The following is a 12,300-nucleotide window of genomic DNA, read 5'->3' on the forward strand; positions in this document are numbered from 1 at the left end:
TTACCCCTTCTAAAAGGAGTAGGCCCAGCCTGCTGAAATTAGCATGAGCTCTTTAATCCATAACTGTCTACTGGCAAGATTTTGGAAAGGTGGGGTGGATACCAAACTAACTATGCTGAATACTCCTTATGCTAAATTTACAGAGAGAAGGGTATGACCTGATTGTCGTTAATCTATTCAGTTTTATAATGGAGACACTTGATTCCGTGAGGGAATCATTGGCTCAGTCCTTAATAATGGATGCCGGTAGTCTGATATTCTGCTAATGGTTCTGATTACTTTATTTTCTACAGCCCAGACTACAATGTGGAGTTCTTCAGACAGTTTACACTGGTTATGAATGCCTTGGATAACCGTGGTAAGTCTACAGTGCTTATTTTACCATGTTTTTTTTATTTCTGATACTGCCCTGTTCTAATGTGATTGTGTGCCCAGTATAGCTTGAGGTAGATGACGATGGAACCTTGGGCCACAAGCGAGGTTTAACAGTTGGGCATCTGCATCAAGCAGAAAGCCAACATCATGTTTTACAATATGTGATGATTATCCCCTCTCTGAGAAATGAGAGCACTCCCCTTTTCTACACAAGTACTCTTGGACGATTATGGTCCTTATTGTCCTTTTGTAGTTTATTCGGTTCTCCAGCACCTCTGTGTTGGTAGGAAGTGACTGTGATCAGTAGGCCCCATGTTGTCGAACACCCTTAACGTACGACTAAAATGACATTACTCCTTGCTTTCATGTCGTGCCTCAATACCAAACTATCCAAACATGTTACAGCTCCGACGCCTTTTGGCGAGTTTCGTACTATAGAAATGGCAGTCTAATGCCCATTCTGACTAGGGGGTGAGATAAAAGAATATTCACCACTTATTCCATACCCTACCTATCTGATCTGTGGTCTTCCCTTCTCTTGCCTCTGTTCACTTACACCCTAGTGCGTTGCAGTAACAGAAAGTAGATGCATGGCTGATATTACATCCGTTCGAGGCATGTGGGCTGCTGAATTCATATCTGTGCATAGATCGCCGCCTAGTGTTGGGTCCGGATGATTGCACATTGTTGTCCTGGAAGAGTCTTCGAAGTATCACGAGATAGGTGGCTCCTCCCCTGGACTACAGTGCGCATGGGCATCGCCTCCATCCCCAGATTGTTTTTTTCCGCCATTGGGTTCGGATGTGTTTCGGTTCCCTCTGTCGGAATCGATAGTTGTTCAACTTTTCTGCTCGAGACCAAAAGGTCTTTAGGCTGAGCGTCGGTATAGTTTCGTTCGGGTTTCTTGTCTGACTCTCAGCTCCGAACTCTTGCTACCCTTCCGCGTGCTCTCTGCGCGGACGGGCCTACACTACACTTCTGCTATGGAGCGGACTCCGTTCAAGAAGTGTCCGGTGTGTAACTCCAAATATCCACACCTCGACGTGCACCCCGTGTGCAATAAATGCTTGTCACCGGCCCATGACGAAGACAGCTGCATGGCGTGTTCGAAATTCCGGTGCAAGAAAACTCTCAAGATTCGTCGGGCCGCTAGACTCCAGGCCCAGTTATCGGCTACCCCGGCGCCCCCACCAGACAACATATTCGAAGAATCTGTTGGAGACGACGACGACGTACAAGTTTCGGACTCTAGTCCCGCGTCCGAAGGGGATGCCTACGACGCGGGTGATGAGGACTTTGACGAAGTCGCCGACGAGGTAGGGGACGACGATCGGGCTATTGCCACCGTGGGGGATAGCTCGGAGGAGGAGCATCCCCAACCAGACTCAGGGGTCAATCCCCTTCATGCGGCCCAGGTCGAGGGATCGCCTTTGGGCCTTACCCAAGACCTTGTTATAAGTCCAGCAGCCCCGCCTCCGGGCCCGGTCACGGACATTTCTAAGGCGACACTCCCGTCCAAGAAAACGAAAGTGAAGCCATCGGGTCACGCTTCCTTGGTTTCAAAACCGAAAGTGAAAGTTGCGGTGGTGCAGAAGGTTCTGGAGGCGTCAACTTCCAAAAAATTCAAAATGGCCGACTTGAAGAGCCACGCCAAAATGGCCGACCCGAAAACATCGGGGTCGACGCCGAAGGCGAAGTTGTCTGACGCGGCTGCGTCGGCGCCGAAGACGGTCGGGGTCGAAGACCCGAAGACGGCTCCGAAGAAGCGTCAGGGCGACGCCGCAACCCAGGCTCAGCCGGCGCCGGCCCTTGGAGACAAGGCGCGTGAGGTGTCGGCCCCGAAGAAGGTGCCTTTCATCGAACCGACTCCCGACTCGGGGAGATCGCTTGAGCCGGTCTAGCCCTCTCCGGCCTTAACGAAGAAGGTAGCGGAATCCCTGAAGCGGATACGGAAGGACGATGTGGTCCCCGATTCGGACGACGTGGCGCCTAAGCACACGCCGAAGCCTGCGAAGGCGCAAACGCCTATCCGCTTTACCCTGCCGCCAAAGTCGACGCCGAAGGCTTTCGCGCCGAAACAGGGCGGGCCCTCGAAGGGGGTCTTGACACCAAAAGCAGCCTTGGTGGTGTCGAAGCTTCGGCTCCAGCCACTTGCTGAAGAGGAGCGTCGGGAGGTCATCATTGACGCCAGTACTGGAAAACTGTCTCTCCTCAAGAGGAAAATCACCACGGAGCCGGTGTTGGAACATTTTCGGATCCCTCTCAAGAATAAGAGGGACTCTGCGGGGTCTTCGGCCCCGATAGAGCCTATGTCTCCACAAGCCCTACAACACTCGCCAACGCGTTCCACCGCAGGCGATGCTGATGAGGACGTCGAGTACAACTACCCGGCGTACTCGGATCCGGAGGAGGAACTCAAACCTTGGTCGGCCGGAGGCGACCCAGAGGACCCGCAGTCGGGCCAGGACACGCAGCTTTTTGCGGCCAAGACATCACCGACGGAGGACTCGGCGGCCTTCAACGCTCTAATCGAGAGAGCTGCGGCTAACCACGATGTCGAGCTGCACTCAGACCCTGTGGATGTGGACTTTTTATTTGACACTTTCTCAGTAGCCGAAAAGTCAGTCAAAACACTGCCAATGCTTAAGGGGGTGCTAAAACACGCAACGGAGGTCTTCAAGGAGCCCACCCGGGCGTGTGTCATCAACCCTCGCATTGACAAAAAATATAAGGCAGCGCCCTCGGATCCAACATACATCAAGGGACACTTGCCACTGGACTCGTTGGTTGTATCCAACGCTCGGAAGAGGGCGAACTCGCAGACCACTGGTGACGCTCCTCCCCCAGACAAAGAGTCCAAAATCTTCGAGGCCTCAGGGAAACGAATTGCTGCACAGGCAGCTAATATTTGGAGAATCTCAAACACACAGGCCCTACTTGCACGCTATGATAGGGCTCATTATGACACCTTAGAATCACTACTGCAACACTTGCCTGACCAGTACAAGGAGGCAGGAGAAATGCTGATTCAGGAAGGAAAGCTCATCACAAACGCATCCATAAAATGTGCGCTGGATGTGGCCGATACAGCCTCCAGGGCAATCAACACCAGTGTGTTGCTTAGACGGCATGCTTGGCTTCGAATTTCAGGGTTCAAGCCCAATATTCAAACGACAATACTGAACCAAACAGTTAATCCTGACCACCTGTTTGGCCCTGAGGTGGATGCGACGCTGGAAAAAATGAAAAAAGATACAGACACTGCCAAGTCTATGGGGGCCCTCCAGTCTCAGCAGTTTCGGAGTGGTTCCTTTCGCCGCTCCAATTCCAGAGGCACCTCAAGGGGTCAGGCATCGCAGTCCACACAGTATTACAAAAGTAACACCCAAACCTCATACAACAACAAGGGTAGAGGTGGCTACAGAGGCAATAACGTCAAGGGCAGGGGACGTGGAAACAACAGCTCCAGGTCCACCACCGCCAACAAGCAGTGACGTCTTGTCACTGCCCCCCCGACCATACAACACCGGTCGGGGGGAGACTCCAGCAGTTCCTGCCCGCGTGGAAATCCATCACCACGGACAGGTGGGTCAAGTCTCTTATCCAGTACGGTTACTGTCTGGAACTTACTTCCATTCCACCAAACATACCCCCAAGGAGCCGTCCTATGTCCGGCGAGCACTTGACCTTGTTGCAGCAGGAAGTTCTAGTCATGCTGCAAAAAGGGGCAATAGAGCTCGTTCCATTGCAGGAAAGGGGAACAGGGGTTTACTCCCTGTATTTTCTAATCCCCAAAAAGGACGGATCCCTCAGGCCCATCCTGGACCTCAGGCCCCTCAATTGGTACATTCTCTCGGAGCACTTCCATATGCTCACGTTACAGCAAGTACTCCCTCTGCTTCAGCAGGGGGACTTCCTGGCTACGCTGGATCTGAAAGATGCATATTTTCATATCCCCCTGCATCCTTCCCACAGGAAGTATCTCAGATTCACGATTCAAGACCAGCATTACCAGTTCAGGGTTCTGCCGTTCGGGGTCACCACGGCGCCAAGGGTATTTACAAAGTGCCTAGCGACTGTGGCGGCGCATCTCCGTCGCCAGAATGTCCACGTCTACCCCTACCTGGACGACTGGCTCATTCAAGCAAAGACAGAACAACAGTGCGTCGACCATGTGTCACGCACCATTCATCTCCTGCACGATCTGGGATTCTCTCTGAACTACCCAAAGTCCCATCTCCAGCCCGCCCACGTGCGACAGTATCTGGGCGCGACAATCAACACTCTGGCAGCCACTGCGCAGCCAAATTCAGTGAGAATCGTCCGTATTCAGACGCTGATCCAACGATTCAGACCTCAGCACTCGCTTCCAGCGAAAGTGTTCATGCAGTTGATAGGCATGATGGCCTCCTGCATCTCAATTGTCCCGCACGCGAGACTACATATGCGTCCGCTTCAGGAGTGCCTAGCACGTCAGTGGACTCAGGCTCATGGGCAACTGACAGACCTAGTGTTGGTGAGCGGTCGGGCATACAACTCTGCATTGGTGGAATCCACAAAACCTTTGCAAGGGCCGACCATTCCAAGAGCCTGTGCCACAGATTATCCTGACGACGGACGCCTCTCTCCAGGGATGGGGAGCGCATGTACTCCAGTACACAGTGCAGGGACTATGGACACTACAGCAAAGGAAGATGCACATCAATGTGTTGGAACTGATGGCAGTCTTCATGGCCTGAAAGGCGTTCAAAGTACATCTGTGCAACAAAGTCGTGTTGATCCGGACGGACAACATGACGGCCATGTACTACATTCAGAAGCAGGGAGGCACACACTCTCCACAGCTGTCTCATCTGGCTCAGAGCATGTGGAAGTGGGCCATTCAGAGGAACATCTTCCTCATGGCAGAGCATCTCCCGGGCAAGGACAGATGGCGGATCTGCTCAGCAGGCACAGCCATCAAATGCACGAGTGGGAGATACATCCATCAGTACTCCAACCGTACTTCCAAAAGTGGGGTCATCCAGAGATAGACCTGTTCGCCACAAAGGAGAACGCAAAATGCCAAAGCTTCGCCGCCAGGTTCCCACACCCGCAATCACAGGGCAATGCGATGTGGATGAACTGGTCAGGCAGATTTGCGTACGCTTTTCCCCCAGCACCGCTGATACCGCTGGTGGCACGCAAGCTCAGGCAGCACTCGATGACTCTCATCCTCGTTGCTCCAACGTGGGCTCGCCAACCATGGTACACCACGTTTCTGGAACTCTCCGTGGTACCGCATCAAAGGCTTCATCTCACTCCCAGCCTTTTGACGCAGAGCCATGGCGACATTCAGCACCCAGACCCGCAACAGCTCAACCTGGCGATCTGGCTCCTGAAGTCCTAGAGTTTGGCTACCTCAATCTTCCTCCCGATTGCATGGACATCATTCGAGATGCAAGGAAGCCCACTACTAGAGCTTGTTATGCGGCTAAATGGAAGAGGTTTGTCATCTACTGTGTTAACCACAATATTGACCCACTAGATGCTTCCATTCAAAACATCATTTGTTACCTGTTCCACCTGTATCAATGCAATTTGGCGTACTCTTCCATCCGCATTCACCTGTCTGCTATGGCAGCATACCTCCAGAATAGGCAACACCTGTCGCTCTTTAAGGTCCCTGCTATCAAGGCTTTTTTGGAAGGACTCAAGAGTCATTCCACCAAGGACACCACCAGCTCCAGAATGGAACCTCAATGTGGTTCTTACAAGACTGATGGGTCCTCCCTTCGAGCCACTGCACTCTTGTGAGCTTCAGTTTCTAACTTGGAAGGTTGCGTTCTTAGTAGCAATCACATCGCTACGGAGGGTTAGCGAGCTGCAGGCGCTCACCATCCAAGAACCTTTCTTCCAGGTACATGCTAACAGGGTTGTGCTCCGCACTAACCCTAAATTCTTACCCAAGGTTGTATCTCAATTCCATATAAACCAGACAATTGAGTTGCCGGTGTTTTTCCAGAACCCAGAGACGCTGGCGGAGCGGATGCTCCACACCCTTGACGTTAAGAGAGCCTTGATGTACTATGTAGACAGGACAAAAGATTTTCGCAAAACCAAGCAGCTTTTCGTTGCTTCTGCCACACACCACAAGGGAAACGCTATCTCCAAAGCTGGGATCGCTAGGTGGATCGTGAAATGCATTCAAATCTGCTACGCTAAAGCTAAGCGCACTCTCACTATCCCACCAAGGGCCCACTCCACCAGGAAGTTGGGGGCCTCTATGGCTTTCCTAGGTAACATTCCCTTAGAAGATATCTGTAGAGCAGCCACATGGTCTACCACACATACTTTCACTAAACACTACTGTGTAGACGTGCACTCCAAACAGCAGGCAGCTGTTGGTCAGGCTGTTCTCAAGACACTTTTTCAGACTGCTGCACCTGGCACGGGCGGCCGCCGCTAATGGAGGGACTGCTATGTATTCTATGCACAGATATGAATTCAGCAGCCCACATGCCTCGAACTGCAAATGCTACTTACCAGTATGCATCTGTTCTTGGCATGTAGGGCTGCTGACATTCATATCGCCCTCCCTCCTCCCCGGCGCCTGTAGCAGCTGCAGTGTTCATTCATATGTATATATATGCTCATAGCATGGTCATCACTCACATACTTCACTCCATCTCTGCCAATGGCTAAAAACAATCTGGGGATGGAGGCGATGCCCATGCGCACTGTAGTCCAGGGGAGGAGCCACCTATCTCGTGATACTTCGAAGACTCTTCCAGGACAACAATGTGCAATCATCCGGACCCAACACTAGGCGGCGATCTATGCACAGATATGAATGTCAGCAGCCCTACATGCCAAGAACAGATGCATACAGGTAAGTAGCATTTGCATTTATGCAAATACACAAATAGCAGATGGCATTACAAGCAACATGTTAGTCTGAAGCTCTGTATACACAGTACTGAACCCAGCTGGCACACATTCCAGAAATAAATCTCTTTGCTAGTTTGTTTTACACTAATACCTTTTTAACAGACAGAGCTTAATGTGTACCTGGAAAAATGTTCTTTTTAATATACCCGCTTTCTTTAGTGTTTCTCTTTTTTTAATCCATTTTAACAGTTCGTAATGCCTATTCCTTTTACCAAAGACACTTTGTTAAACATGAAGAGGAAGAGGTGCCTTGTGCCATGATCCAAAAAGATTTTCAATTGAGGCTCTGTTGCTTCAAACCGTTTTGTGTATATTCTATTTTCAGTGTTTTTGTCTGAGGAAATTTTCATTCAAAGGAATATCGGTCAGTTTTATGAATGATGTCTCCTACATGGCTTGCATTCTAGCATACCGGTGTGCGGTCTTTTGGAGGTCGAGTACTGCTACCAGTCCTTTTCTACCAGGAGCGTCACTATTTTCATCAAACCTCACGGGCAATGCTATGACCAGATCATCCTCCATAGTATCTTCCGCTCCTGGGACATCCTTCCTACTTTATCTTTAGGTGGATACAAAATATTCGTGCTAACAATTATACATCATTATTGCTCACCTCCGGATATTTTATCAACTTGTGGAGATAAATACTCGCTTCCTTCACTATTGCTCTCATCACCTTACCATCTACTCACTGGAAGTTATCCTCGTGGAGGTTCTACAAATGTCAACACAAATAACGATCTGAATCTAAGCTACCTCCACTATACTGTTCTACCACCTCCTTTTCTCTGATGTCATAACATCATATGACAAGCTATAGGACTCATCGTTCCACATCTCAAGATCTTAAGAAGCTGCCTTTACCGACTGACCTTTTATATCCACACCACACCTAACTGTGAGTCCTGGACTCTTTGAAACTCTAACAATAGACGGTCACCTGAAGAAGGCTCAAGAGCCGAAACGCGCGTAGTGGTGTCTACCGCTTTGCCTTCATCACTGTATATATGTTTCATGTCTATTGATTTTGTATTTTCTCTTTTGTATTTTTTAAGTCAAGACTATATAAAATTTAAACACATAATCACTTATAAAAACTATATATACAAAAAACAGTAGAAAACAAAAGAAAAATAAACAATAAAGCTCTATCAGAAATTATTTTGCTCATTGGTTTCTGTACACAAGTGGACTTAATATACTGTTTCATTCTAGGTTTTTATTTACAAAAAAACGTAAATTGTATTATCTAATCAATGTATGTCACTTTGCTATAGACCTTTCCTAACTCTAATGTCTCCTACATAACCCTCTTCTAATTTTCCAGTTGCACGTAACCATGTGAACAGGATGTGCCTAGCTGCTGATGTCCCTCTTATAGAAAGTGGTACTGCAGGGTACCTCGGACAAGTAACTGTTATTAAAAAGGTTAGATGGTTTCTTTTCGATATTTCTTTTGCTTTGTTCTGGGAGAATATTTAATGTAATTGGTAAGCCTTCAACATGTTTACTTTTACAAAATAAATGCTGTTTCCCTCTCTTTATACAAGGATTTCGATATACCAAATAGCTGGAACATTCACTATAGGAAGCTGGCTCTGTACATATTATGCCACTAGGTGGTTATACCATGCACAGAGTCCCAGGGTTCCCCAAAAGTGTACAGGGCTCAATGTAAAACCCAAAGTGCTCTATTAGTTGTGGTGTAGGCATGCAGCCTTAGGCCTAACACAGAAGATTGTAAGACCTTTATTGCACAGCATTGATTAATAATGGACACGCGACTCAAAAAGGAAGTCCACCCCAATTTTTAAAAAATATGCTTTATTTGTACTTTATTTTGAAGACTTAGATCTTTGCAGTAAGGTAAGTACGTTTTTAGATAAAAAATAAATTTCACTTTCAAAAGTAGACAGTGCAATTTCTGAACAGTTCTGTGTTATCCTATAAAGGAAAAAAATTGTGATTAAACAGGCAAGTACGCCACTTACAGTTCCAATCTTCGGGACCAAAACTCGGCGAGGGAAGTACCAACACTACACCACCAGCGGTACAGGGGTGGCTGGGTGCAGAGGTCAATCAGTGTTCAGCCCAATGCGTTTCAATGGAGATTGGGGTGCTCAGAACCACATTGCTTGCAGGTAGGTAAATCGGTTGCAGGGACCAAACTTTGAGGATTAGAGCAAGCACGGGGAGCACAAAGCCGCACCAAACATGAGGCACAGAGGTGGCCTGATGCAGGGTGCAATTTTGACAGTGGGCGTCCAAAGCTCTTCAATGTAGACTTTGCAAGAAGCAGACCAACAATAGCAAAGGTAAGTAGTTATGGAGGGGGTTGTGCGGGCACCGTCTGTTCAGCTCACCAAGGCCAAGAGGCTTAGGTCCAGGGTTGTCTTTTGATATCTGAGTCTTCTTGCCGGTCGCGGTCAGAAGAAGCCTCTGGATTCAGTGTGCAGGTGTTGTCATGGAGTCCATGAGGGGTCAGCCAACGCTGGACTTTAGGTCAGGATCGTTGGGGAATCTGTTCTGGGTCAGTGGTCCACCTGGATTTGGGCCAGAGTTGTCTGGTGCAGAGTGGGCAGGACTCTCAGATCCGCAGGGCACCAGAGTCCTTTGTGTTGAATTCTTGTCGACAGAAGTGTCCTTGAGTTCTGGTCATTTTCAAAGCTCAGGCAGACTTCCTCTGGTTTCTGCAAGTCGCTGGCTCCAGGACATTCTTCATCTTCTGCAGGGTCTTCCAAGCTGGTGACAGGCTGTTAGGGCCTGGTCAGTAGTCCTCTTCAGGCTTCGCTGTATGGTGCCTTCTTCGTCCTTTTTCTCGCAGGCAACTGGTTTCTATGTCTGGGGAGTCACCTAAAAAACTAAATTTAGGAGGTGATTTAGTGGAGTAGCAGGTAGGGCCAATGACACCTTACCTGGGATGACTACACCCGCTATTATGCCACTCTCCTGTGGGAGTAGGCTTAGACCTAGCCCTGATTGGAGGAGTGCCTTCATCCTCAATATGGAGGGGACTGAAAAATGTTCTTCACTTGGCCTCCTCCGCCTGAGGTGTGGAGATGGCAAAGGTGGGCATACCTCCTAGCCGGTTTTCCCCACCCTAAGTGGGGGTGTAAACCGGGGACTGCCATCTACTGCTAGAAGCAGAGGCTGGTTCGCATTACAAAGTCTGCAGGCCTTTGAAGCTTTCCTTCGAGCACAGGGCCCATCCTGTAGAAGGAGGTGTGACACCTCTTCCCAGGATCTGCATTGTTTCTGGTCCCAGGGAGCAGATTCTCTCACCCAGGGGTCCAGAAACATGTCTGTGTGTGGCAGGCTTCCTAAAGCTAGTCACTGACCACACCAGAGTCAGTAGGTTTTCAGGGAGGGCACCTCTGAGATGTCCTCTGACTACATATTACAGTAAATCCCAAACTGGCACCAATGTGTGTAGGAAGCTGGCTCTGTGTGTGATATTTGCCACTAGTTCCCCAAAAGTGTACAGGGCTCAATATAAAACCCAAAGTGATCTATTTGTGGTAGTGTGGGCGAGCAGCCTTAGGTTTAACATAGAGGAGTACCATGCACTTAAACTTTTTCACACAGTCCAATGGTATCCTATGGGGAAAAGAATATTGCGGTTTTACCGGTAAGTGTCCAACTTACAATTTCAGTTTTCGGAGCCAAAAGTCAGCAATGGCCAAGGGTCAGGTAAGTACCAAAACTGCACCACCAGTAGCACAGGGGCGGCCTAGTGCAGAGGTCAAAATCTGGGTTCGACCCAATGCTTTGCAGTGGAGACATGGGGGCTCCTGGAGCCACACTGCTTGCAGTTAAGTAAATTGGTTGCAGGAGCCAAGCTTTGGGGGTTATCAAAGCACGGGGCCGTCAAAGCGGCACCAAACATACACCAGCAGTAACTGGGCAGTCGGGTGCAAATTCAACATCCGGTGCTCAGTGCTTTTTAATGGGGATTCTTCTTTCAGCAAAGAGGCTGCAGTCATGGCCCTATAGGTTGCAGGAGGAAAACCAACAACAGCAGAGGTAAGTTGGGCTGTAGGGGGCACCGTCTGGTCAGCTTCTCAAGACCCGGGTGCTTCAGGTGCATTTTGACGTCTGAGTCTTCTTATTGGAGCTGGTCAGGGGTGCTTTTAGATTCATACTGCAGTTTCTGTCGTGGAGGGCAGAGAGCCCACAGAGCGCTGGTCCCACCTCCGCCGCGGGGGGCTCCTCCTAGCGCCCTCCTAGCCAAAGTCCTGAATGATCGGAACAGAGACTGTATTCTGAAAGCTGCAAGAGAAGCATCAGACGTCACCTTTGACAACGACCAAGAATTCATCTACCCCAACTATACTCGCCAGGTTCAGGAACAGAGGAAAACTTTACTTGGCATCAAGCAGAAGCTACGTGAACTCCACCTACAGTACATGTTACTGTACCCCGCGAAACTTAAGGTGATATCCCAAGGAAAGGCTCATGTCTTTGACTCTCCAGAGGATGTATGAGAGTGGCTCGAAATCAGAGGAGAAGACCTTCCCCCAGCGAGAACAAAGGAGATCCCGGAGTCCTTGTGGGGCCGGACTTCCAAAGAATCTCAGGCATCGATCCTTCGGTGACACCCAGACGGAGCGACAGCGGATCACGGTGGGGGACGATGACGCCCTACGTTTATAATCTTTGGATTCCGACGGCTCTCCCCCACAGACCAACAAATACTCCCAAAGTGGGACTGGCACCAGAAACTCCAGCCAACCACCCATGTGGATCCAGAAACGATCATAGACCCACCTACTCCAGACCCGTCCTGAAGACTATATCCTTTTTTAGGTCTCGCCTCTCAATGCGCATGCGCATTGAGCGGAGCGAGACTATAGGGGCTTAAACAGAGGTTTACCTAGACTGGCGATTTGATGCTGTGCCCGTGCGCTTTTAGGTCAATGCGCAAGTGCATTGACCTAAAATGCGCGTGTACAGCATCAAATCGCCAGCCATCTGTTCCCCAGCTTGGCGCCTCAG

The 12,300-nt window shown here is 49.4% G+C and overlaps 1 protein-coding gene across 1 annotated transcript in view; it reads left to right on the forward strand.

The window, feature by feature from the left end:
- Positions 1-12,300, forward strand: part of UBA2 (ubiquitin like modifier activating enzyme 2) — a 190,649-nt gene that overhangs the window by 39,047 nt on the left and 139,302 nt on the right. Inside the window, exons 4-5 of the mRNA XM_086950487.1 lie at positions 294-358; positions 8,633-8,733. Of these exons, the coding sequence (XP_086806613.1) occupies positions 294-358; positions 8,633-8,733 (166 nt within the window). The remainder of the gene's footprint in view (positions 1-293; positions 359-8,632; positions 8,734-12,300) is intronic.

The sequence above is a fragment of the Lissotriton vulgaris genome, unplaced genomic scaffold, assembly GCF_964263255.1.
Source record: "Lissotriton vulgaris unplaced genomic scaffold, aLisVul1.2 SCAFFOLD_1049, whole genome shotgun sequence".
Taxonomy (NCBI): Eukaryota; Metazoa; Chordata; class Amphibia; order Caudata; family Salamandridae; genus Lissotriton; species Lissotriton vulgaris.